At 45.2% G+C, this 27,667-nt stretch overlaps 2 protein-coding genes across 2 annotated transcripts; both read right to left on the reverse strand.

The window, feature by feature from the left end:
- Positions 1–475: 475 nt before the first annotated feature.
- On the reverse strand, positions 476–11,011 carry LOC136470161 (E3 ubiquitin-protein ligase EL5-like). The gene is made up of 3 exons (XM_066468100.1): positions 10,898–11,011; positions 9,559–10,350; positions 476–742 (listed from the first exon to the last, which is right to left on the reverse strand). Exons 1-3 carry the CDS (start codon positions 11,009–11,011, stop codon positions 476–478), a joined length of 1,173 nt encoding a protein of 390 aa, XP_066324197.1.
- Positions 11,012–22,837: 11,826 nt separating this feature from the next.
- On the reverse strand, positions 22,838–24,042 carry LOC136473968 (E3 ubiquitin-protein ligase EL5-like). Its single transcript, XM_066471583.1, has one exon. The coding sequence runs from the start codon at positions 23,973–23,975 to the stop codon at positions 23,082–23,084; it is 894 nt and encodes a 297-aa protein (XP_066327680.1). The 5' UTR covers positions 23,976–24,042; the 3' UTR covers positions 22,838–23,081.
- Positions 24,043–27,667: the final 3,625 nt, after the last annotated feature.

Genomic DNA, 27,667 nt, shown 5'->3' on the forward strand with positions numbered 1-27,667 from the left:
CCGCACGCGCTGGGCTATCTCCTTCTCATGCTTCCGCTGAGCCTCCTCGGCTTTCTTCCTCTTCCTCTCAACCTTCGCCTCCTTCTGGGCGACTTGCCACACCACACCCTCCGGCCCATTCGGAAGGTGCGGCCGGGACTTGTATACTCTGAGTCCCTACGGAATAGGTGACTCAAAATCAAAAAATAGGAGAGCAAAGGGAAAAAGAACATAGAGTAAAGAGAGGGGAGCATACCAGTTTGGACACTGTCGTAGCGTTGAGGGGTCCAGGCTTTCCATCGAGGGTCTCTTTGGGCTTCAGCTGCAGCACCCAGTCAATGTGACTCCAGACCTTGTCGTTCGGTAGCTCCTTCGGTGATGCATGATCGGAGTCTATTAGGCCGCCGTACTTCCACATCGGCCACATCCTCTCTGCCAGTGAAGCAACCCGAAGGCGGAAGAGGGTGTGGAACACCCACACCCCATCAAGGCCGCGTCACATGAGCTTCTGAAGCTCCACCTTCTTCTTCTGCCGACTGGCGGGGCCCCATGACCAGTTCTCCTGCTTCTCCAGCCTCCTGCCAGTGAAAGGCAGAAACGGCACCTCCACCAGGTTCCTGATGTAGAACCACTCCCCGTGCCACCCCCGATTGGAGTCACAGGGGGTGTACACGGGGTATGAGCCCAACGCGCTCAGTTTCTTCTGCAGCGCGAAGCCCCCACCGGCGCAATCATGTGTGGCTTCCCCTCCATCAAAGCTCACCTAGAAAACATCCGCCGAAAGAGGTCCGTGTGTGGCTCCATCCCAAGGAAGGCCTCGCACACGGTGACAAAGCTGGCAACATGCAGCACCCCAGTCGAATTGAGGTGCTACAACTCCAGGCCCCACTCATTGAGGAGCCTGTGTAGGAACCAGTGCGCGGGGTATCCTAACCCACGCTCATGGAAGGCAAGGAAGGAAACAACCTCGCTGGCCTGAGGTTGCGGGAAATCCTCCCTCCCAAAAAGCCCTCTAGTGCACCACCTCCTTCGGCGGCAGAAACCCTGTCTCGGCGAAGGCTGCTAGCACCGACTCCCTCACGATGGATGACCTCTAGCTCGACATTTCGCTCCTGGTTCATGAATGGATCTATGAGTTTTCTCCTCTCCCTCGCTCTCCCCTTTTCTCTCCTAGGAACCACCGCGGCACTCAGACGCTCTTGGCGAGAGGGAAGAAAGAGAAGAGACGACAGATGAGGAATAGGTGAAGGAACTAGGTGAAAGCCCTTTCCCTTCCCCTACTTAAAGAAAGAGGCACATCAGTTGGGAAAGGCATGGCGATTGGGGAAATGTGAAATGACGGGGGCAAAAAATCCTCTCCCTTCCCCCATTCAATGCGGATGGGATATGATGGGACGTGCCCTGACCGATGGGATGCACCCTACTCGACGGAACGATGCCTAGTCAGACGGGACGTGGCCTAGGTATGGCCCACCACTACCACACGCCGGGCGCAAGAAACAAGGCGCCACTATGCACAGGCGGCCCTCCACCTTCCTAGGCAAGACTTGGAAAGGCCCAAATGATGAGATATCCACCAGGAGAGACCAACGGGCTTCCTGAGTCGGTCAAACGGCTCAGGCAAACATCGAGAGATAGGTAAGGAGCAGAGGGACGCCCCATGTGGGCCATGCCGACTATATCACGAATGATGAGCGTAGATCCTCATCGGACATATCCGATAGGAGCTCCTCAATCCCTGTCACTCAAGTCACCAAGGTAACGTTACCGACCCCCACTATTTCTTTATATAAATTCATTCATCCATGCACACATTCATTCATTCCATACATCCAAAGCATTGCATATGCAGTCAAATACATCACAATGCTCCATGTTGCGTCATGAAGCGGTAGTTGTGTCACAGAACCGACCAATTTATAAGAGCACAAGTACAAAAACAATCGCCGAAACAATCAAATTCTCGAACTTGAGCCCATATAAACACGGTAGTCAATTGAAATCTCGAAGGATTTCAAACCAACTTGCATACAACCAAGATCACAGTAATTCAACATAACATATCGTATATTACAGCATTTCCCAGACGTTTGCAAATAGATTACATCATCATAGAGTCATCGTTCTTACAAAACAAGTCTTGTAAAGTATGCGGAAGCAAATAGTTTAACTTACACACCCGAGTTCAAATACAAATACTGGTTCGCTGATCACAACCCGCAAAAGCATTTAGATAAGAGAAACAGAGATCATGCCCATGATCTAGTCTTCATCACCCGCCGGGTGGAGACAATACTTACAGAATCCCTGATATAGAAGGTCATCTGCAACAAGAGGGAATAAACCCTAAGTACGAGAATGTACTTAGCTAGACTTACCTGTCGTAAACCAAAACAAATGACACCAAGGATTATGCATAGCTTAATGCAGTGGATCTGGCTGACACTTTCTTTTTGTGGAAAAGCATAAGTAATAACATCAACTCTTAACTTGAACTAGCAGTGACTTTTAGCCATTAACCTATCATCTATATTAGCATCTGTACTAAGCAATCATTTTATTAGGGTGCAAACATTAATAACCATATCAGGTATACATTATGGCAACCTTATCATCATCATCCATTTAACCATATCATTAAATTAATTGAATCTACGTTGCCGCTGCTCAGTCAAGTCCTCACTATCCGGGAGAGACGGCGATTCGAATCGATTCCTATCTAGCTGGAGGGTTATTCCTAACACAAACCCTACTTCCCCCGTCAGGGTCGCAAATAAGTCACCTTTGGTACAACTCAGGAGAAAAATAAAAGAAAAGACGTGGGTCTAGGCCGCCCTGCATTCTCAGAGAACCACTCTGCCAAGAAGTGCAGGATTTTAAGCACCTAACTCCCCTTGGACTTATGCCAATGGCTCTCTGCACATCCTTACTTCCTCCAAAATGCATCCAACCCCCATGGATCCCAGCCTGAGTTGAGCTACTCAGCTTCGCGGTTGGAACGACTTATCTGGCTAGCTAAGTGTTAGGCTGCATTCAACATGACATGAGGACGTACAACGTATCGGTCCTTAAATGACTCAGATAGAGTCACTATGTCCAAACCTACACAAGACTCCGCCCGGTCTTAATTCATTATTAATATGGTTCTTTTCCACGATAGCAAATATAGCCAACCGTGATCCACCTCATCCTAAAGCTCGCAGGTGATAGGAAATCACCTGACTTCTACCGCACTAAGCATGGCTAAGCATTTAACACGTTCCTAAACTTAAATAGGATTCCCGTGCGATATCTGGACAAGGAGGGATTCATAATGCAACAATTGGTTCCAACCAATTCCTATACTTAATGCATCATCAATGAATAAAAGATACTCAATGTATTTGTAAAAACATGGGAGGCTTAATATGCTCCGAGGCTTGCCTTTCAGGAAAGAGGAAAGCTGGTGGTCAGGGCACTCGGGCAACTCCTCCGCGGCGGCTGCTTTGTCGGCTTCCTGCACCTCGGGCTCCTCCTCCTAGTTGGCTCCCTTGAACTCTAGCAACGTCACTCCCTCCGGCACACCTATTGCATGAATGCGCAAGATAAATATCATGGATGCACATGAACGAAGTTGGGAATGCTCGGGGAATGCACATGCTCACTGCAGTCCGCATATTCCACTTAAGCTCTATTCAAATCACTTTACTTACCAAGTTCATACAACCTAATGTATAATTGCTCATCCTCAATTAATGACCTAGCACCTGCATCTAAGCATGTTCTCAAGTTAGGCTAGCCCTTAAACAATCAACGAGGGCATGGCAACGAAGCATACACTCAAGCATTTGTATTGCAGCAAAATGGAGACTATATAGCGGTACAGTAAACTAGTCATAACTGGAGATTTATAAATCCAAATGACATGAAACAAGACAATTTGGAAAGCTTATGAAATTGTATACAATTCATTTACAGACCTCTAAGCATGATTCCAACCTTTACCAGGTTGAATTCTTTAATCAACAAAAACCTGTCTTCACAAAACAGAGAGTAGGCAAAACTGGAACCTAACTTTAAACAGCTGTAGTTCCTAAACTACTGGGCCCAATGCCCTCAAATTTTGATAGGAGCTAGATACATAAATTATCCACAACTTTTGTATTCATCATATTCACAGCAAACCAAAATATCATGGGAAACTTTATAAAGTCCCCAGATCTGTCCAGAGGGACATAATACCAACAAAATAATTATTAACTTATGATGTAAACACATAATTGGACAAAACTAACTTTACTCACATATTACACATATCACAAGAACACCATAAAGTAGGGTGTTCATCACCAAAACCTTTCTTTTAATACATTTCTTAATTTATTTAATTGATTAGAGGAAATGGTAAATATATATGAAAACTACACCATTAAATCTACAAAAATTATAGTAGATACTACATGCTCTAAGTAGACCACTATAAAAATTTCACACCATTTGAGCAAGTATAATAGCCTACACAAAAATGATAAGACATAATGGCTTAAAATGACATAATTAGGAAACCTTAGTGAAAAGTGTCAAGCAACAGATTTCATATTTTTCCTAGCATCCTTAAGGTACTAGGATACTACCCACAAAGTTTCATGGTCATAGGATTCCTAGATAATTCACAAAAATGTACACAAGTATCAATCAATGATAAAAGGAAAATCTATAACTCAAAAACCATACATGCAATGACTCTCAAATTTTTACCAGAGCTTCTACTAAGCAAGAATATCTTACCCACAAAATTTCATAATTTTTGGATCACAGAAACTCAAGATATAATTTAAACAAGTTTGCATGCATTTAAAAACACATTTTAAGTTCCTATTTAATTCATCCAAAATTTCTACATCATGTGCTCATGTCATATTTTTCTTAAATACTAGACTTCACTGTGAGTCTACTAAAATTTGAATCACGCCATTTGGATCTACACTTTTGGAGTTACAAAATTCACAAACTATCACTCAAATCTGCAAATTTGAACTATCCTACCACTACACTGTCACTGACGCATGGGACCCACGTGTCAGCCGGGCCCGCTAGTCAGCGACACAGAACAGGGGAGACGGCGTGCGACGGCGTGGCGGTGGTCTAGCTCACCGATGGCGAGGACTCCGGCGACACCGAGGACACCAACGTGCTCTACGTGATGAGGTGAGTCGATTGGTGCTACTGGCAAGACCTATGTTCAACGGAGGTGGCTCGTCGCCGGTGAGGGCTGCATGGCAGAGCTTCGGCGCAAGGCATCGGTGACGACGAGCCTTGGCTACCTCATCTGAGCTTGGTATGAGCTCCACGAGGTCACCACGGTGCTATACTAGCAAAGAGAGGAGGATGAGAAGGATCCTAGCTACCCCAACCACGGCGGCCTCAAACTCCGATGAGGTCACGCTCATGGCGGTGACGGCAAAAGTGGCCAATGTGCCCTTACCAAGACTCAATAGGCTTAGCTAAGAGGTGGAGGAGGTAGAGGAGGACATGGCGGAGCTGTTGTCGAGCTGGGGTTCGTGTTTTTGCAGCGGCGAGCGAGCTAGGCGACGGCGCGGCTTGCTCGGCAATGGCGGAGCAGTGGTGCTCTGTTGCTATGCGCGGTGGAGGCGAAGGAAAGCGAAAATGGACTGGTGAGCTGGTCGGGTAGGCGCGTGGGAGGGGTTAAGTCATGACCGGCAGTGCCAGGATAGCCACGGCGCGTGGCTGCGCGGTCAGGCGGCCGGCGACGAGTGTCCTCCATGCGGCCATCGATTTCTGAAATCGGTCAGTCACTATAGCTCGCCATTCAGTTACCTGATCAGCCTGACAGCAAGGATTGACAGCATTTGATCTCCTAAACCGGGAAGAATCAGTGCAAACAATATACATGAAAGTTGTAGAGCTAAGATAGGGCTACGACAATGCTTCAGAAATCACCAGCTAAAACTCAAAGGATAATGAGTTATATCAAGCCAAAGTCGGCTCGATCAAACTGACATTGCATTTAGGACTTAGAAATATTTCTAAGTGTTGAATCAGCCCTCAACACTGACTTGTGGGTCCTTTTTGAACATGTTGTGCATATTTTCATGACTTGGCTTCCAAACAAAGTTTGTTCCTCATAAAATTTGCTACAACTTTGCTTTAGGTTGCTCAGACATGCAAACACTCTAAGCTACACTTTTTAAACAATCAAACAAAAGGGTTTAGGAGTCAAAACAAGTCAAACCACTTTTTGAAATCATATTTAGGCAACATGATCAATATGAACAATGTTCCAAATGACATTCTAGGTGTCACTAAGTTGTTTAAGAGAATTATTAGCCACACCACACATTGGTCACACAAGAATCAAGCATTGTATGTACTGAAACAATGAAAAACACATGAAATGTTACATTTGTTTCATAGTCATGTTTCACATGTTTCATGATCTTGTTGCATGGTACTAACTAACCATGTTTCACTAAAGTGAGTTGCACACGTTGCACTTAAGTGTTGCACACTATTCATCTCATAAAAGAAACGACATACATGAAATATGCAACATGTTGCAATGTTTCGAAATCATGTTTTATGTGATATAAGCTTATGAATGGATGAATGATGCTCATGTTCATGAAATGCAAGTGCAAATGTGGAAACCAAACACCTGGGGTGTTACAAGTTGCCTCATTCAACATGAGCAACAACTGACCGGGGTTCGAAGGCCAGCCCACGAAGGGCTCGATGTTGCCTCACGTCAAACAGAACCAGGGGAGAAAACACAAATGAGCCCTGAGCAGCCCTCGCCCAATCTGCCCCAAAGCAGACCGGGTCATCTCAACCTTCTCATTTGATCCAAACCTCGCCAAACCCATAGAATCTCCATCGAGGGGAGGCCCACAGGCCACCCAGGTCGGTCTCCGGAATGACCCAAGCATCTATCGAGTTGTAGGTTAAGGAGTAGTGGAGTGCCACATGAGGGCTATGCCGACTCTATCATGAACGATGGACCCAAACTTCACTCGAACGTACCAGTTAGCGAGCTCACCGAGCGCGTCACTCGAGCCATCGAGGCAAGCGATGTTAGCTCAGCCCCTCCAGTTGTGAGAAACCGTGGATGGGATAATGCACAGAACTCAACCAACCCCTACCAAGCCCAACGGGGCTCAGGGGCTCAAGACACCCAAAAATGCCTCGGCGACGCCTGGATCCAAGACTCCGACTCGCTCGATCCCCCAGCGCGCTAACACTTGGATCCACGAGTCTGTCTAGCCCAATCCCTCGGCGCGCCCGATGCCTGGATCCATGACTCCGACGTCTCGCCCGATTCCTCGACCGTGACCAAACGCCTAGGACCACTCTCCCAGAAATGACAGGTCAGAAACCGAAAAAGAAGAAACTACGCCCGCTGACAAAACCCCCCAGGCAATTCTGCCCGACAAGCCTAGGGGCTCAGGGGCTACACCTATGGGTGCGCTCACGCGCACCCGCTGACGAAATGAAACTTCCCCCGCTGGCAGCACGAACCCCCCCCCAAATGATTCTACCTAAATCGCCTGGGGGCTCGGGGGCTACACCCGCCATCAAGACAAAAATCTCCCTGACGATTCTACCCGAATCGCCCGGGGGCTCGGGGGCTCCTGTCGGGTTCATAAACCCGGGGTCCTGCATGGACAGGCTTCCCAACAAAGGCTTAGCCCAGCAGACGACATTGCGGACGACGCGCAACTCATGGGCTGGCCCAAACACCTAAAAATGATAGGCCAGAAGGGCGATCCAAATCTCCGACCGGAAGGCCTCGCTAAAAAAGAACAATGCTCGCTTCCGACTCTGGCCCGCCTCTTCGACCGGAAGGCCTGGCCAAAGAGGAACAACGCTCGCTTCCGACTCTGGCCCACCTCCGGATGGCCTCTCCGACCGGAAGGCCTGGCCAAACACCACTTCCGACTCCTACCCGCATCTCCGACCGATGATACGCCGAGCCTCTGCTTACAGCTCCTCTCCGACTAGCGCATTTAGAGCTGACTGGGACCAACCGACCGGGGATGCTCGCTCGGTGAGGACCAGGAAATGGACGGAGAAAGTAAGGTAGGGCACTCAAGTCAACCGTAATACCGAGGACCGTACCCTATATACCTGCAGGACAGTACCAACAGGGCATGTCAGAAGGGTACCCTGCGACCTTCCTGGCGTGATAGAACCCAAGCAGTGTTATGGGCGCCAACATTTGCCCTACAGTGTTGTGGGCGCCATCAACTCCCATACCGGACAAACACAGTAAGGCTCCCCCATATGCCTCTATGCATCAACAGTATTGTGGGCGCCAGCATTTACCATACCAGATGAACATGGTAAAACCTCCGACATGCCTCTGGGCATCAACAGTATAACAAGCACCGACGTCTGCCATATCGGAAGAAGACGACGCAACCTCCCACATGCATCTGACATTAACAGTGTTATGGACGCCTACAATCATCTTGTACCCAACGGCGTGGGCAACAAGACTTAGCATATGTACACTCTCCCTCTCTCACTTGTATGGCCATCCCTTTCATCTATAAAAGGGGATGTGCTCTCTCCCAAAAGGAATGATCGATCTGTTCACTCACACACAACAATAGAACCACCAGGTTCAAACCTTGAGCACACGCTCAAACACTTAGCACGTAGTGGAGTTCCCGTCACTCTCGGCCCTTCAGGCTAGAGTCCGACCGGACCTCTTGTACCCCAATCTTTCTCCCTTCTGTTTGTAACCCCACAACAAACTTCGAGCACCTGGACTCAGGAATAAAGTCACTGACCAACTCAAACTGGATGTAGGGCACGTTACCTGAACCAGTATAAACCCTGTGTCATTAAGTGATAGGCCACCTCCGATCACAACGTACAGCAAAACTATCAATATTTACGTGTTGGTCACTTTCTGCACCGATACGTAGTTTGCTAAGGATTCTCTTGGTCAATCCCATGTTTAATATAGTACCAATATGATAATTTAGATAAGTAATGAACATCACTACAAACAATAAAACACTAGGACTAAGGATAAATAAAATACAAATAACTCCAAATAGGGCCCAACACATATTTTTTTTTAAGAGAGAGAGAGAGAGCTGAGTACTCATTTCATTTTTTTATTTTTATTTTTGGGAGATGGATAACTTTTCATCTTGCTGAATAGGTCTTACTATACTTGATCTTTTACATGGATTAGAGTGGGTGCTGAAGGACTCGATAGTATTTGACTGAATTTTGATTTGATCCATGGTGAAAGACTGAAAGTGGAGATAGTTCCGTTGTTTTATAGAAACAATGCACCGTATCTATAAACTCGATTTGAAGAGGCAAACTGAAAGTTGCTTAATTGGTTAGTTTTTTATGTTGAAACCTATCCATCCGGGTTAAATCATTGATTTTACGCTGAGTCTAGTTCTAGACTTGTACTGTGTAAATGTAATACAAAGAGTGTACAATTACCACAAATTAAATAAAACAAAATAGGGTAGCTCGAATTCAACGCTACAGAGTGTACATATGCACAGGTATCTGAAAGCTGTAGTTGCTCTCCGGTTAGTCGGCCTGACGCACGTCCGGGGGTCCGTCGCTACACAGCAGATCCCTGGGCCGCACCGGCCGCGTGGCCTCTGATGGCAGCTGCGCTTCCGCGACGGCCATGCCGACGGTAACGCTGATACCCTGCCCCACGTCGGCTACTTCGCCGGCGCCGCCACAGGTGCAGGAGGAGCTCGAGCTCGGGCCTTGCCTTCCGAAGCTCCACACCACAGCCTCCAGCGATGACTTGGCCGCGTCGCGCGGGGTCGGCGTCGGCACGGGCGCCAACTCAGGAATCTCGATCACCGGAACGGGCGCAGCGGCAGTGGAAGCCGAAGCGGTCGTGTCATCTCCGTCGTCGCTGGTCATGTTCACCGCGGTGACCGCGCCCTGGTCGGAGACCCCGAGAAGCACACTCCTGGGCAGGTTCGCCGGCTCTGGAGGGAGCGGACGAAGAGCCGAAGCTGGCGTTGGGGTTTGAGACGAGTCGGGGTCGGGCTTGGAGACGGTGAGCCGGCAGAGCGGGCAGGTAGTGTGGGACGCCAGCCACATGTCAACGCACTCGGCGTGGAAGCCGTGGCCACAGCAGGGCAAGAACCGCGCCTCCTCGCCGTCCTCGAGCTCCGCGAGGCACACCGAGCACTCCGCCGCGTCCTCCTTGGAACCCGGCACAGCGGCGCGGTACACGTACACCGTGACGGGTGGGGAGCGCAGCAGCTCCGGGTCGACGCCCCGAGTCCGGGTGGCACCATTCGAACCCGCCGTCCCGTCGCCACGGTGGCCGCCGCGTCGCCGGGGCAGGGCGCCGTCCCACGCGTCGAAGCAGTACTGCAGTCAGTTGCGGATGGGGGTGGGGGTGGGGGGGGGGGGGGGGGGGGGGTTGGTCTACCGTATACTGCCATATAATCTCATGTTTAGCAGCTAATGATGGTAATTAGTGCATGCAGTTTGCCCCTCCAGTATAGTCTGCATGGGTGCCTTGGTGGTAATCGTGTGGCTTTCCTTCAGCTCCCTTGTCCATATGCATGTCTACCTATATTTAGCACAAACGCTATGGATCAATCTACTAAATGGATATACAGTTGCTTGTAGACTTCTGTACCTTAATTTTTTTCTTCATTAGATAAATGTACTTTCTGGAATAGATATGTAGCTCATTTGCCTTTATTATTATTTGCTGTCATATTTTTTCACTCTTATTGTTTCTATTTGACATGGCTAAGTTTTAACTTCCTTTATTGAAGATTGTTGGCTATGAGTCTCTAAAAAAATCTTTGCTAATACTTTGGCCCCCAATATTTGAATCCTAAATCTTCGCAAACAGCATGGCCCCTCTACGTTTGAATCCTGGCTCCGCCCCTGACTGCAGGGATACGAGCACGATGGAGATGGCCACAAAGACGACGATGGCACTGGCCACGGTGATGGCGCCACCCGCGGCCACCGCGCCGCCGCTGGGGCTGCCATGGGAGCGCCGGCGCTCGGCCATGACGGCGACGACACGTCGGTAGCGCCTTGGTGCCGGTGCGTCGCCATGCTCGGTCAGACGACCCTTTCAGTGGCGCGGTGAAGCGCAAGTGTAGTGTAGGTCGGGCACTCAGAGTCAGAGGGCTCGCACAGATATACGGGGGGAGGCCCAATGTGGGATGCACGAAGTGTCCGAGCAGCGAGCATTGCCGTGACGACGGGGACAAACAGACAGCGGCGTTGATGCGACGAGGAGCGTGCGCTTCGTTAGCATGAAGCAGGCAAGACAAAGAGAGAGAAGGCACCGAGAAGGAGGCTTTTGCTGGTGTTTTGCTCGCCCGGCCAGGCATGGCCGGCCGGCCGGTCAGTGGCGGCGGTGAGGCCGAAAGAGGGGGACACTTGAATCCACGAACACGGGCGGTTGACTGGCGCTGTGGAGATCGCCTGTCAACGTCAACCGCTGGCGTCTAGCAACTGCAGATCAGCGCTGGCTGGTTTTATTTGGGCTATGGATTTGATATAAATCCTGGCACGTGAAGGGTTGATAACTAACCAGCAGAAGTACAGTCCAACGACCAAACCCGAAGGCGCCGTGGCAACATTCCCCGCCCCCCCACCCCCCCCCCCCCCCCCCCCCCCCCCCCAAATTATCGTATATATTTTGACAAAAAATGAAAGAATAAGATTGTGGATGACTTCCCTCCATGTAAAAATCTAAATTCGCAAAATATGGCATGCCAAATGGTCATTTCGTTTTGAGATGACTAAAGGAAACAACTTTCATTTGACCGGTTGAAAACCAATGACGAGTTGAACTGCCTTGTTCCTAGTAGTATATAAACTGAACTAATTGATCGAACGAAGGAGTGCCCAACTGGCCAACCGATTTATCATTTGTCATGAGATGCGCCATGCGTGCAATGCATCCGCCCGCCCGGGTCACGTTGCAATCTGGCTGCTTGTTGACTTGACGGACCAAGGAAGATCAGCATACATCAGCAAAGACGTGGTAAGAGAGAATTTGACACTCGCGTCGCTCACATCAATGCGTTGTGTTGCCGGTCATAGAATCTCTCTTGGCGAAGTCAATAAATAATTAAATATAAGATGGTAGCGCCAAAGTTGGGTACTTGTAGGTAAGTACAGGTTTAAGCCATTGATTTGGCATGTGTGTTCATTGTTTTATTTATTTCGAGATTTAATGATGTTATTTTTTACTGATAAGCGATATGTTGTTGACAACGAGCTGTATGCAATGGTTTCGTCAATCACAAGCTGCGAGCTCTAGAAAAATAAATAATTTATGTTTACATCAAAATTTGGTAAGCTTATCCTGAAAAGAAAGAGATCGGCCGATAATGTCAAAAGCGAGAAAGTTTCCTAATTAACGGGATATTTATGAGCCGATCAAGAAATATTATTTAATTAATTTGAGAGAGACATGACGTCCAGGTGCATATTAGGATGAAAGAAACAATGACATGTATCAAATAAGGAAGCTTCATCAGCAATGATTCTACATAAGAGAAATTAGAGTCCATGCATCTTGGTATTTCTTTTTATCTAGTCATGTTCGTTTAGGACTCTTATCAGCCCAGGGTATAAATATAAACCCCTCGGCTATTGTATCAAAGACACACTAATCAATTAAATACTAGTTATTTACTTTTTTCAGGCTTCGGCCACCCCTTAGGAGTAGAAGTAGAGTAGATCTCGGTGAGTTCTTCAACAAGTACGACTGCATCGATCCGGTCGACCTCCACTACTTGTCTGTGAAGTACCGTCATGGCTTATATACTCTGTTCGTACGACTGCATCGATCCGGTCAACCTCCACTGCGACTCTAGTATGAGTTAGTTATCGACTCTTGTCTAGATCAAGTACGGCTGCATCGATTCGGTCGACCTCCACTACTCGAACTAGATCAAGGTCAAATTATCGGCTCTATCTAAGGGTGACGTTTCTTCAGATAGATTCATTAAGTTACCGATATTGTTTATTGCTTCCATTGTTTATTTTATTATAGCAATATCACTTCGTCTGATTGGGATTGATCTAAATCAACCTTATATCCTTTTTAACCCATCGTTTGTTGATCTAAAATTTAATTTAATCTACACTTTAAACGATGAGTTATGTTTTATCAGCTGTTTTATATCAATCTTGATCGTACATAGCGTGCGGTTAAGGCGTGTCTGACTTTGAGTAGATCTATTGGCTAGCGAAAACCATTTCACGGCCCGTTATTACGGTCTGTGTGATTCTGCCTCATACCCTACTGTTAGCACCGTAGAGTGATGATCGTTATTTGGTAGATCTGTTCCTAAGAGGGCATGACCTTAACTGTGCACTATGTCTGAATCGACTGTTTTAGCCGATATCGAGCGCTTTCACGAATAGTTCACATCACGAGATCATTGAAGTAGCAATAGGTTGAAAGATGTGTTAGCCCTATGATCTTATTATTGTATTACGACCTGCATGATTCTACCTCATGCCCCACTGATATTAGTAATAAGTTAGGGTCATCGAGTCTATTGTTGTTTCTACGGCCTGCTTGATTCTGCCTCATGCCCCACTGGTCAGAGCGATAGATGAGATCTAATATGTTCATTAGATTTATTTTTATTAAACGGTTGAATGATGATGAACTATTTCTTTCATAAAAGGAGTTCGATTACTTGCAGTCATTGGCTTAGCATGAATTAATTACTGTTGATATCCTTTTGCCAGTGACTAATATATGTGTAAACAATGATATTCATCTAGAATTATAACCGGTTCTTCTTACACAATCTCTAGAGCTTTAATCGATTTATTCTTATGAATATGCCGGAATCGACTATTTAGTCGATCTCCTTTCATATCGGCTCTCAGAGCCGCACATTCAGGACTGTCTGCAACACTGGCACGTTCCGCCCTTAATTACTGATAAACTTTCTCTCCTTATCAATTGCAGGGTCAAATTGACTGGCACGTCTCGGGAGGAGTGCGCATGATCGACCATCCTTGCGTTGAAGCTAGGCGGATCCTCAGCTCCATCGAGCGGACCCTTCCGGCTTGCTCGTGTTTCCTCGGCACGAGACGAAATTCCGTGTCGACACGTGTTTCTTGAACGCTCTGTGGGACACCACAATCATCATGGCGGTTCACAACAACAATGACATCCTTATGTTACATTACGAAGACCTACCTGATGAAGATAAAGGTGTCATCAGCAAAGTTATAGAAGAATTTCAGAACAAATATTTGTTGTCCTACACTAAAACACGTGACAACATAATTATTCAGAAATATCCACTACAAGGTGTTCTATTATATGGGCAGACAGATACAGTTGAAGCTGAAGACAGGCATTTCTTTATAAAAGTTGTAGACAAATCTGTTCGTGATGCCATATCAAGCCATAATGAAGCTTTCTTGGACACATTCCACAACGCCATGAAAGAGGCGATTCATGGGTTTCAGTTGGTCAAGTTGGGCCAGCTTATTACAAAATTCTAGATCCGTTGACCTAAGGGACTAATCAAGTCAGCACCAGCCATCAAAAAGCAGCACCAGCTAGTAATGATGATGTCCCAGCAGTTCAGGGTTCATCTGAACAAGCTCAAGGTACTACTACGAATCAGATACAGTATAATCCTAGACCGTCAGTATAGCATGTGCAATAGCCTGCGAGGCAAGGTCAGAACCAGGTGATTAATTTTAGCACATCAGGCCACATACCATCATCGACTAAAAAATAGCACCATCCATTCAAAGGATCCGTAGAGATATAGATCCTCATGTCTATAATCAGAGACTTCAAGCAGCAAACCAGCAAAGGACCCAGCAGATAGAGATTCCACAGGAGTATCATTATGGCACAGATTATAACACCCTTCACATTATTACAAATCCAGGGTATCAAGGCACATGTGATTTCAATCCACAGATGGGTCAGCAGGTGCAGAGAAATCCAAATTCACATGATGACGAGTTGTTGCTAAAGGTGACCGAGATGATGAAGAATTAGTTTGGTCTAAAACCAAAAGGGCTGACCTTTTCATATAAACACCCATATCCAGAATAGTATGATTTGGTCACTCTTCCTGCAAATTACGGGCTCCTAGAGTTCGCTAAGTTCACTAGCTAAGATAGTATAAGCACGATAGAACATATCAGTCGGTATCTTACACAATTGGACAAGGCGTCAGTTGAGAAGGCCCATCGAGTTCATTTCTTCTCCTTGTCCCTATCAGGACCAGCCTTCACTTGGTTCTCATTGCTGCCAGTCAACTCCATTGCCAATTGGGCTAATCTAAAAAAGAAATTTCATACATATTTTTATACTAGGACTGGAGAAAAGAAGATTACTGATCTGACAACTATAAGGCAGAAGACTAATAAATCGGGCACTGAGTTTCTTTAGAGGTTCCGAGAGACTAGAAACTTATGCTTCTCATTAAACTTGGCTAATGATCAGCTAGCTGCTTTAGCTGTTCAGGGAATGCTAGCAATGTAGAAAGAAAAGCTGCTGGGACAAGAATTTGACAACTTGGGTCAATTGACTCAACGAGTGGCAGCACTTAATAGTCAATTCCAGAGTATACGTAGAGATATCCAATTTCAAAAGAGTACCACAGTGGCCGAAGCTTATAATCCATACTCAATCGATGATGGCTATGAAGATGAAGAGTTTGTTGTGGCTGAATGAAATTGGTGCAAAAAGACAGCAATGGTGTCAAATCCTTGGGGAAGAGGAGTCAGGAAGAGCTATGACTTTGATGTCACAAAATCAGACAAGCTCTTTGATTTCTTGCTTAAGAAGGGACAGATCAAGTTGCCCGATAATCATGTTATGTTGCCCCCTGATCAATTGAAGAATAAAAAGTTCTGCAAGTTTCATAATGCTACTTCTCATAAATGAATGTAGAATTTTCTGACAGTATATACAGAGGGCTATTCAGCAAGGAAGGCTCAAATTTGATACGCCTTGGAAAATGAAAGTTGATGATAATCCTTTCCTAGGAGATCAAAACATGGTTGATGCTAGGCTACTCAAAGGAAAGACTAAGGTCCTAACATCAACCAAATTAAGAGAAGCTAGAACAGTCGATCCCAAGATGCAAATATCAGCCGACAAATATAGGGAAATTAAAAGACATCACGATAAGCAAAATAGCCGATATAAGCAGGGGGAAACGTCAAAAGATGGGGCGACAAAGCCATGAGTTACATCTCAGATCCTGTTGAATAAGTGGCAGCGGCAGAAGAAAAAAGATTATCAGCGTTGGTTAAAGGATCAAGAATACCAGCATCAACTGAAAAAAGAGAGGTATGAAAGGAAACAAGCCGAATCACATTGGAATTGTCCTTTCTTCAGACATTGCTGGAATGAAGGTTTGAAGTTGCCTACCAGATATGACTGTCCAGAATGCAGCAATCAATATTGGGAGTTTGGGCAATCTTCAAATCAACCATCGCTCTATCCATGCTCAAGATGCATATCATCACAATAACATGGATCAGCGCTTAAAAATGGAAGTGTTCATAATCGGCTAGGAAAAAGATGTTGTTCGACCAAGACTAGGACTGATTATGAAGAAAAAGGTAATGAGAGAAAATATGTTTGGCAGGAAGGTCAATGGTGTCTAGGAGGTTTGACAAGGGGCCAGAAGAGAAGGGTGCAATGACTTAAGGAACAAAGAGTTCTAATAGGCTCAGACATCTGGTAAACCTCAAGTATGGCGTAACTAAGCAAACAGCCGATAGAAAGCAACCATCGGCTAATATCCAAATGACTTTTCTGTTGCCATCAGAATTTAGAGCTTCGACAGATCAAGAAGTTTATTCCGATTTCAATGAATCAGGAGTATGAGGAGATAGTTACCAAGTTGATGGCTGTACAACAAGCAATATTTGATAAAACAGTCAAGCATCGGTACTTAATGACTTTATATATGAAAGGTTTTGATGATGGGAAGCCGATGAACAAGATGTTGGTGGACGGAGGTGCTTCTATCAATCTAATAGCCTTACACCACTTTTCGTAAACATTGGCAAAGGACCAGGAGGTCTGATGGAGACTGACATGATGCTTAAGGACTTTAGGAGGTAATGCGTCTAAGACCCGGGGGGCAATAAATGTCGAACTGACAATCGAGAGTAAGACTCTGCTCACCACGTTCTTCGTCATCAATGGAAAAGGGTCATACAGTTTACTCCTTGGTCGTGATTGGAATTCATGCGAACTATTGTGTACCATCGACCATGCATCAATGTTTGATTCAGTGGCTATGGAAATGATGTCGAAACTGGTTCATGCTCATGAGTCTATAAGTATCGCAATAGCCGATCTAGTCTTTTAGGGAGCTAGGAGACTTCGAATGCTTTTCTGGCAAGTTATAGGAAGGAGGCTTCATTAAAATCAGTAATGAAAGTCAATAGCCGATACAAGCGATCGGCTCTGAGAGTTTGTTTTAGTAAATAGTCACAGCTCCACGTCAGCCATTGGATTAAGGAAGAATAAACACTGGTCCTGGAGATGGGCTTAGGCCGATGTATGTGAACTACTAAATGGAATCCTAAGTGCGAGTAAGAATTGATAGATTTCTTAAACGAAGTTTTGTTGCACTTGATGAGGTGCTTGCTCTGAATCGATCGATCGTTTAACCTTTGGTTTGAAGAGTTCTGGTGCAACCTATCAATAGCAATCGATGAAACAAATTTGATGGAATATTACCATAACATTTGATCAACACTTGATAGCCGATTCGTTTAGTCATCGGCTCTGATAGCCGGTACCAGAAGGGTATCGTCCTCTAGTTCAAAAAAATAAGCCTAAAGATGTGAAAAAGCTAATATGATACGTATCACCTATAGAGCAAAAACAAAAATAAAGACAGTCATGACAACAACAAGGGCGTCTGCACTACCATGATGTACCTACAACGCGCTCAGCGGCCAACGTAGGAAGCCTCTTGACCAGCCCTAACCTTTGTTGTAGTTTATGGCTTCAGCAAGCGAATTTTTCACAGTTCTCTTTCTGTGTTCTCAACTTGATCTGATTGCGGGACTTCTAAAATTGATAATCGCCTTATTAAAAGTTAGAAGCAATAAATGAAAGATTGCTCGCAATCGGCCCAGGATTGGAAGATTAAGACATCAAGCCGATAGAGCCCTTTATGTAGTGCATGCAAGTCAGATTTTCATGCATATATATATACACGATGTATGTGGGCACAAAAAGGATGAGTCAGATCTTAGAAGTACGTGCGGTCATGCCATATCATATGTTTGATTGAGAACGCAGAGATCATAAGGTCGGCGAAGTCTAGCTGATATGTACATACTAGGAGAAAGTTCGAGCAAAGGTATTCATTGGTTCAAAGCGGAGGTACACATATTCTTTATTTCATGCTTTTCCTGTCACTTGTGAACAATCTATCATAGGGAAAACATGCTATCTAAGTAGTTGATGAATGAGATATGGTATGATAAAAGAAACCTTGCTTCTTTTCACAAAGTACTTGGGAAATTTTTCTTATAAAAATTCAAAATCAATAGCTTGTCTACTCAATGATGTTTAATTTCCTACCAGAGCCATATATTAGTCTCATTAAAAACCTTCCACATAAGCTGCTTGCTCTGTGTTGAGTTTTGTCAAGTTTTGTTGACCCTTGTTGAGAGATTTATCATGTTCCTAAGATCAAAATCACGTACACACCACATATATGTGCTGCTTCTATACTGGAAGTACGTAAAAATATGTTCTTCATCCACCTCAAAATGTTCCGCTCCTACATTGGGAGAAGACAAAAAAATGTTAGGTTTTATTAGAATAAATGCTCTAAGTTCTTGATAATATTTCTCTCAAAAAATTTGTTATAAAGAGAGACATGTGTTATGCAAAAATATATAAAAGATAGATATAAAAGAAGTCCAAAATAAATAAATAAAAGAGGAAAAAGAAAAAGATAAGAAAAGATAGCCCATGTTCTCGAAAAATATTCCATAAAAGAGAAATGTATTTCAAAGAGCATAGTAGAATTAGGTTAGCCACCAAATATTCCATGCATATACACATCTTGATTTAAGAGCATGATATTTCTCTCCTTGGATTCCGGGATTTGACCTTACAATATATGCAAGGTAAGTACGCTACATATTTTATCCCTACCTAAAACTCTACATAAGCTTTTTAGAAGTAGGATAAGAAAAGACAAAGCAATGCTTTGATGAGGAACTATACACATTGAGCGATCTGAGAGAATCATTTGAGGAGCAAAGCTATGTTTTAATTTGAAAATCTTTCAAAAACCCAAGTTTTCTAAGCAGGAGAAGCGAGGATGACTGGATTCTAATCCGTTCCATTCCTCAACCACCCAAGATGGTATGGTAGACACTTCAAAGTTCACATGTGTAGGTGAGGCTTGAAATAAGCATATTTCTGTACTACCGGTTAACTTGTATTGCTATGATCGAACTCGGGGGGCCAGCTCCTAATCGGCTAAAGCGAATGAACGGAGATGCAGAGAAATATCAATTTTGAAGTTATCAATATCAAAAAGAAGATGTAGCCGATGTAGCTTTTAGTGATTGCGATCAAATGTCATCGGCTGGGGAAAAGAAGACCATCAGATCAAAATAGTTCGAAGCATGAAAACTCATACTTCGAACTAGGGGGGTCTGTGTTTACACCAAAATTTGGTAAGCTTATCCTGAAAAGAAAGAGATCGGCCGATGATGTCAAAAGCGAGAAAATTTCCTAATTAACGGATATTTATGAGCAGACTAAGAAATATTATTTAATTAATTTGAGAGAGACATGACGTCCAGGTGCATATTAGGATGAAAGAAACAAGGACACGTATCAAATAAAGAAGCTTCATCAGCATGAATTCTACATAAGGGAAATTAGAGTCCATATATCTTGATATTTCTCTTTATCTAGTCATGTTCATGTAGGACTCTTATCAGGCCAGGGTATAAATATAAACCCTCGGCTATTGTATCAAAGACACACAATCAATCAAATACCAATTATTTACTTTTTTTAGCTCCGGCCACCCCTTAGGAGTAGGAGTAGAGTAGATCTCTGCGAGTGCTTCAGCAAGTATGGCTGCATCGATCTGGTCGACCTCCACTGCTTATCTGTAAGTACCGTCATGGCTTATAGCTCTGTTCGTACGGCTGTATCGATCTGATCGACCTCCACTGTGACTCTGGTATAAGTTAGTTATCGACTCTTGTCTAGTTCAAGTGCGGCTGCATCAATCCGGTCGACCTCTACTGCTTGAACTAGATAAGGTCAAGTTATCGGCTCTATCTAAGGGTGACGTTCCTTCGGATAGATTCATTAAGTTACCGATATTACTTATTGCTTCCATTGTTTATTTAATTATAGCAATATCACTTCGTCTGATTGGGATTGATCTAAATTGGCCTTATATCCTTTTTAACCCATCGTTTGTTGATCTAAAATTTAATCTAATCTACACTTTAAACGATGTGTTATGTTTTATCGGTTGTTTTATATCAATCCTGATCGTACATAGCATGCGGTTAAGGTGTGTTTGATTTTGAGTAGATCTATTGGCTAGCGAAAACCGTTTCACGGCCCCGTTATCACGGCCTGTGTGATTCTGCCTCATACCCCACTGTTAGCATCGTAGAGTGGGGATCGTTATTTTGTAGATCTGTTTCTAAGAGGGTATGACCTTAACTATGCGTTTTGTCTGAATTGGCTATTTTAGCCGATATCGAGCGCTTTCACGAACAGTTCACATCACGAGATTGTTGAAGTAGCAATAGGTTGAAAGATGTGTTAGCCCCATGATCTTATGATTGTATTACAAGCTGCATGATTCTGCCTCATGCCCCACTGATATTAGTAATAAGTTAGGATCGTCGAGTCTATTGTTGTTTCTATGGCCTGCATGATTCTGCCTCATGCCCTACTGATCAGAGCGATAGATGAGATCTAATATGTTCATTAGATTTATTTCTATTAAACGGTTGAATGATGATAAACTGTTTCTTTCATAAAAAGAGTTTGGTTACTTACAGTCATTGGTTTGGCATGAATTAATTACTGTTGATATCCTTTTGCTAGTGACTAATATATATCTAAACAATGATATTCATCCAGAATGATAACCGATTCTTCTTACACAACTCCATGAGCTTTAATCGATTTATTCTTATGAATATGCCGGAATCGGCTATTTAGTCGATCTCCTTTCATATCGGCTCTCAGAGCCGCACATTCAGGACTGTCTGGCAACACCGGCACGTTCCGCACTTAATTACTGATAAATTTTCTCTCTTTTTCAATTGTAGTGTTAAATTGACTGGCACGTCTCGGGAGGAGTGCGTAGGATCGACCATCCCTGCGCTGAAGCTAGGCGGATCCTCAGCTTCATCGAGCGGACCCTTTCGGCTTGCTCGTGTGTCCTCGGCACGGGACAAAATTCCGTGTCAACAATTTGTAACTAATTTTTTTATAGTTTTTTAGTACCGTGTTTGCAATTTTTTTCAGATGTTCCATATTTGAATATAAGGAGGGGCAGTACCATCATGTATTTGATACCCGATAATTTGAATAGTTAGGTTGGGTATTGAATTCGAATAGTTGCATTAGACATCAACGAGACGTGTTCTGCAGGCCCAGGCAATTTTCAGCTCGGTGACTGAAGTGGACTTTCTTATTTTTCTCTAAAATTTTATAGATATGACACTCGAGATACCAACAAACTTTAATTTTTCAATTTACTTAAGCATTCCTTATAACTTTAAAGTAAAACAAAATATGCAAATAGTCAAGTTAATGTAACTTATTTAACTGAAGTTTCAATTTTGAGAAAAAAGTTTAGGGGCTTGAATAAAATTTAAGCACAGGTTTTAAGTACAAGAACATCATAAAAGTTTAAATTTGTCTAGTTGATTGATTACTATGCCTCTATGCGACCATCTATAATTTTTTTCTTTTTAATATGTTAGAATGCCATGTGGTCAAGCATTTATACATATCTAACTATTTATATCTATGCAACTTGTGATTTATATTGCTGGATGGACTTGTAGAGTGGTCAGATCATAAAAAAAATATACGACGTAATTAGAAAAGTTTCGATCACCCCCGAAATTCGGCCGAAATTTCGCCGAATTTTTTTAGAGGCTTAGACATGAAGTATGTTTTTCTAGAAAATAAATCTAAACAAAATATTAGCATGATTTATGACTATGCATCTATTAGGTAGAAGAATATGCAATAGAAAATATGAGTCTAGAGTTATATAGCACATGCATTTGTGTAATGCGAAATTTTAGATTTTTCTTTCAGCCACCTCCGAAATTACCGAAATTTGTGAAACTTCGGTGAAATTGTGAACCTTGATATCGTTGTTGCTTTTACTCAGTGTGTGAAAAAATATTTTAAATAGGCATTGCTCGTCCCATATTTGATACGTATTTATTTATTTATTTACATTTGTAATGTAGACCATATGTGGCCATATCTGTATCTGATGTTATCTATATATCTGATTATGACAGAAAATGTGAAATCAAGTATGGTTCAGCGATGCTCCATGGCATACGATTTGATTGCACCTCTACTTAACATTTTAAATCTGGAGAAAGGGCAACTCAACTACAATTTGGATGCCATGTTTCTTCACCTCTGAAATGGCACAATTGCCACCAACTCAGTCATGGATGATAACTAGCACTGTATAAGAATGTAACTATCGAGTTCCATTTTTTTAGATAATGGAACAAATGTTCCAGCTCTACCATAACTATCGAGTTCCATGAAGGAGGCATGTTTTTTCTTTTCAAGTAAAATGAAAACATGATAAACATTTCGTTTATGTTTTTTTTTTGCTCCTTTGATGCATCAATGGAGAACGATGAACAAGAACTGAGACGAAAGTGTGAATTCCAAAAGAAAACGAATGCACATATTCTAAAACTAAGAAATGGTACATTAATTGAATATACATGTGCACCATTGCAGAGAGCGCAGAAATTCGTGCTGCTCTCCGGCTGGCCGGTCGGCCGCATGTCCCGTTCCGGTGCTGTGCTATGGTAACGGTAAGTCTGTAAGGCTAGCTGACACCCTGCTCCAAGTCGACTCCTTCGCTGGCGCTGGCGCCGGCACAGGAGCAGGAAGGAGTCGCTCCGGCCCCTTGCCTTCCGAAGCTCCACGGCCTCCTGAACGATCTCAGCCTCGCCGAGCCCGGTGACTTGGCAGCGTCGCACGGGGTCAGCGTCGGCGTCGGCACGGCCAGCTCCGGGATCTCGATCACCAAGGTGGATGGGTTCGTGGGGACGTCGGTGGTCATAGTGACCGCGGTGACCGCGCCATGGTCAGACACCCCGAGAAGCACGCTGGCGGGGAGGTTGACGGTGGCGTAGTTCGCGGGCTCCGGCGCGACCGGTGGGAGAGCCAAGGAAGGCGCCAGATGAGGAGATACGTCGTCGGGCTTGGAGACGGTGAGGCGGCAGAGCGGGCAGGTGGTGTGGGAGGCGAGCCACATGTCGACGCACTCTGCGTGGAAGCCGTGGCCGCAGCGGGGCAAGAACCGGGCCTCCTCGCCGTGCTGGAGCTCGGCGAGGCACACGGCGCACTCCACCGCGTACCTCTGCCCCTTGTCCGAACCGTGGTACACCGTGACAGGCAGCGAGCGCAGCAGCTCCGGGTCGACGCCCCTGCTGGCCCGTGTCCCACCGCTGCTACCACCGGCGGCCGGCAGCGGACCACGGCGCCGCCGCCCGCTCCCTGCGTCCCTGTCCCTGCTGGCATTGAAGCAGTACTGGAGGGAGGCGAGGACGAAGGCGAAGATGACGAAGAGCAGGATGATGCCTGCGACGGTGAGGATGTTGCCGAGCGTCATGGCGGCGGCCGCACCCGCCGTGGGCGCCACGGGTGTGTCGGCGTCGGCGCCGCTCGGCCACGACGCGTGCGCTGCGCCAGCGCCTTCGTCGGAACCTTGCGCCATGCTGTTTAATTTCTCGATGCCTGGATGCAACCCGGTTGGCAAGCTTGCCGGTGTGCCGTGTGTGTATGTAGCGAGTGAGCACTCGAAAGTCGAAAGTGGGGAGCTCGAGCATATATATACGACTCCGGTTCGTTCATCCATACAAGGATGGTTGACGCGGCGACGGACCGGCGGGACGGAAGGCGCCGAGAAGTTGTCGCGCGCTTGCGCTTGCACCGGCTGACCGGCGGCTGCTGGCAAGGCTTGGGGGCCAAGGCTATTGTAGGACTAGGACACCTGGGCAGGTGAGATCGGCAGGGCGGCCGGTCAATGGCAGCGATCGCGGATGCGAGCGGTTTGCCCGTGCCTCCGCGAGTCCGCGCGGGGTTTGGTTTGGCCTGGATGTCAGCATCTCGGTGCACTTTCTTTCGTTTTTCCCTTGGAAACGTAGTACTGCACCGTGACCACGAGGCAGGCACTTTCTTTGCCACGTGAATCACGTAGTGTTCGTGATGCTCAAGCTGTCAAGTGGCCGGAGTTTATATAGCTGTCACTCCCAGTTCCATTTTGACACGACGTCGGCAAATCACAATGACCAACTTGAATTTTTCACGTGACGTGTTTATATAAACAACTTGTATAACACGCACCTAATGATGTGAAGTGAGCTTCATTCTCCGATCATGGTAATAATTAAATACGTACCGGTGGAATCGAATTTCAATTCGTTCACAGTTTTGAATCATTGCTGCTCCGTCATTGATCGATACAGCAACAGTGGGGGACAAAATAAAGAAACCAATGCTACACCAGGGTCATGAGATGCGGCTAACCAAACGTAGTTGGATCTTGGTCGCGTGGAGGTGTGCTACACCAGGGTCTCGTCCGAGCTTGACTTTCAAAAGTTTCCAACTCGGCCGGCTGCTAGCCTGCTACTGATTATTAATCAGTTGGGCTTGCTATTCCGCCCTCCATCAAAGGAACTAGCCACTGTGCCCGCGCTTCGCTGCGGGTGATCTGCTTGATATATCAAACCTTGGGATCATGTATATGTGTTACTCATAAGTATCTCAACGGAAGCTATAGCTAATTAATTTTTTCCACTACCATGTTGTGGAAGATGATCTTCTTGGTATATATCAAATCTTAGGGATCATATGTATGTTGTACTAAAAAATATCTCAATAGAAGCTAATATGTATTTTCCAGTATGGTGTTATGCAAGGGGCGATAGAGTTTGGCATCCATTACACAATACCTATTCTAGGTCACTAAATAAAATCGCTGGCATATTGGTGTAGAGAAATGGCATATTGGCGTAGAGAAATATTTGCTCAAGTGGAATTCAAACAACCAACATCATTAAACTCAAAGCACAACACCATGTGGGATTACATTATAGGTGAAAATAATAAACACTACAATGAGGGTTCTTAAGAAGGCCCATGTCTCCACTTAGATCATTCTTCGTAGCTTGAGAAATCTTCTGGGAGGATGGAAGGAGGGCAGACGCCATCTCCTAGTGGTGCCTGAGTCAGCGGGAGAATCTCTTCTCCATCGACTGACCCTGTCTCAGAATTCCATGGGAGGCCTCGGTTGGTGGAGGCGCGGGCGGTGTGTCCACAATCTTCCCTTGGATTTCTTCCATGGTTGCAACTGGGATTCCATCTAGTATTAGGCATTCTCTCCCTTCTAGAATGAGGGTCCTTCTCTTGGCCCTAGTGACAAGGTAGATATTCTTCAATTGCTGAGTGTGGCAGTCTTCGGCCTGTTTGAAGGCTTCAATTGTTGTAGCCTCACGGCTCTCCGCTCTAGCTGCCTGCGCCTTAGCCTCCACAAGTTGCACTTGCAGGTTTCTTATTTGGTTCTCGGCCTCCTCTACCCTACGAATGCACTTCTTCAAATGGGTGGCATGCCTATCATATTGCTTATCTAGGGAAAGCAGGTAGGTAGACATGAACACCGTAGTTGGGTCACTTTCACGTAATTCAGGGCCTTCGAGGGTCCTCATTCGGGCTACCCACATAGGACTGTCTCTTGTTAAAGGGGGAAGAATCTCATGGGTGTACGACATATTGGCCTCTCATAAATCTGGCATAGGTACCTCAAAGCTTTGCGAGTGACAGATTGGTAAGTGTCCTCGAACCGAAACCCTATAGTAGAAACCACCCACGACCCTATGTTGGGGAAATCTTTACTTCCTCCAACATAGATGATGACCTCGCACCGCTCTGTGCCATACTCCTCATATTCTCTACCTACATACTCTAGGTGATCCAAAAGACCTATCCTGGACATGGTGGCATATAGGAGCTTGGGAAAACCATCTTTGTTCAAGCAGTAGCTAGTGGTCCACTCTTCATCTGCCATCTGCAAGGAAAAGGAGGGTAAGTCATTTTTGTAATATATAGGAGAGGGTAAGATTTCATAAAGATGATCATGGTTTTCTCACCTTGCTAAGGACACCGGCGAAGAGGAAGGCCGCTGTAGCCGCTGGATTCCTATAGGAGAGCAGAGAAATGGGGAGAGAGGGATGATACTCGATGGGAAGGAAGTTGAGCTAGGATGTGTTACCTCTTGAGATATGGAAGACCTCTGAGGTACCAAATTTTATAGCTAGAAGGATGGAGTTGTATCCTAGCAGCGCAAGAACCACATTTAATGCGAGCGACTATGGCGTCGACACGGGTGATGTCGTGTAGTGCCAAGGGCGGTGGTGAGGTGACATTGTGGCAGTAGTTGTTGGGCACTTCAAGGGCATTCTCCATTATTTCCAGGGCATGCGGGTGCCTTTGCGTAGTTCATGTGGATGCATGCCTAAACAATGGTAGGCACACACGACATGAACGATGGTGAGGTAACACTGTGGCAGTAGTTGTTGCCTGGTTAAGGGTCATTCTCCATTATTCATGGGCATGCGCGTGCCCTTGTGCAGGTTGTGTGGGAGCGTGCCAAAAGTAAAACAGTGGTAGGCATAACATGAGCACACAAAGACAACAAAACTAGGCACAATGTTACCTACAATGGAGCATGTCCCTTAAATGTCCAAAGAATGAAATCATTAGAACGGGGTAAAGTAACCTACAATTAGAGATGATAACAAGAGATCTAGCAAGCAAGAGTATGAAAAAATGGAAAGGAGATGGTCATGACGTCCTCGAACTGATTATAGGCAGAACATGACTTTTGCACAAATACATGAGAGGATGGAAAAGTAAAGAAATATGTGTAGGCACCTGACACTTTAGCTTCTCCTTTGCCAGGGTTGCCTCTTCTTTGATTGTCTAGAGGAAGCTCCTTGCATTCGCCACACCTGTGGACCTATGGATTTGTCCACATACATATGATACATATTATATTGTACTCATACATCTTTGCATTACGTTACTACATACATGTGCATAATTAAGTTTTTTCTGTGAAGTGTATCCATGGTAGTACATAAGTAGTTATAGGAATGCCTGCTAGTGTACAATGTTTAGTTTGCCAGACCTAGGTTACCAACGCTCATAGCACTTACCCCCATCTCTTCTTCTTGCCCGACTACACCATCGACTCTTCATATACATGGGCTGGTCGACCTAGGGTTTAAAGGGCAAGAAGCACTTTCCCCTCTACCACTCCACCCCATCCCCCCTCACCTCTATAGGATCAAACTCCATCTCATAGATGTTGTCGATTAAACCGGTGGTAATCATGGGTGCCACTAGCAC

The sequence above is a fragment of the Miscanthus floridulus genome, chromosome 8, assembly GCF_019320115.1.
Source record: "Miscanthus floridulus cultivar M001 chromosome 8, ASM1932011v1, whole genome shotgun sequence".
In the NCBI taxonomy this organism is placed as follows: Eukaryota; Viridiplantae; Streptophyta; class Magnoliopsida; order Poales; family Poaceae; genus Miscanthus; species Miscanthus floridulus.

Excerpts from the sequence above, each read along its gene's own strand:
- LOC136470161 (XM_066468100.1), bottom strand. The coding sequence starts at position 11,011 with ATGGCCGAGCGCCGGCGCTCCCATGGCAGCCCCAGCGGCGGCGCGGTG. Across the intron at positions 10,351-10,897 it reads TGGCCATCTCCATCGTGCTC|TACTGCTTCGACGCGTGGGA; the intron begins GTATCCCTGCAG and ends AACTGACTGCAG. Across the intron at positions 743-9,558 it reads GTAGCGACGGACCCCCGGAC|GTGAGCTTTGATGGAGGGGA; the intron begins GTGCGTCAGGCC and ends GATGTTTTCTAG.
- LOC136473968 (XM_066471583.1), bottom strand. The coding sequence starts at position 23,975 with ATGGCGCAAGGTTCCGACGAAGGCGCTGGCGCAGCGCACGCGTCGTGG.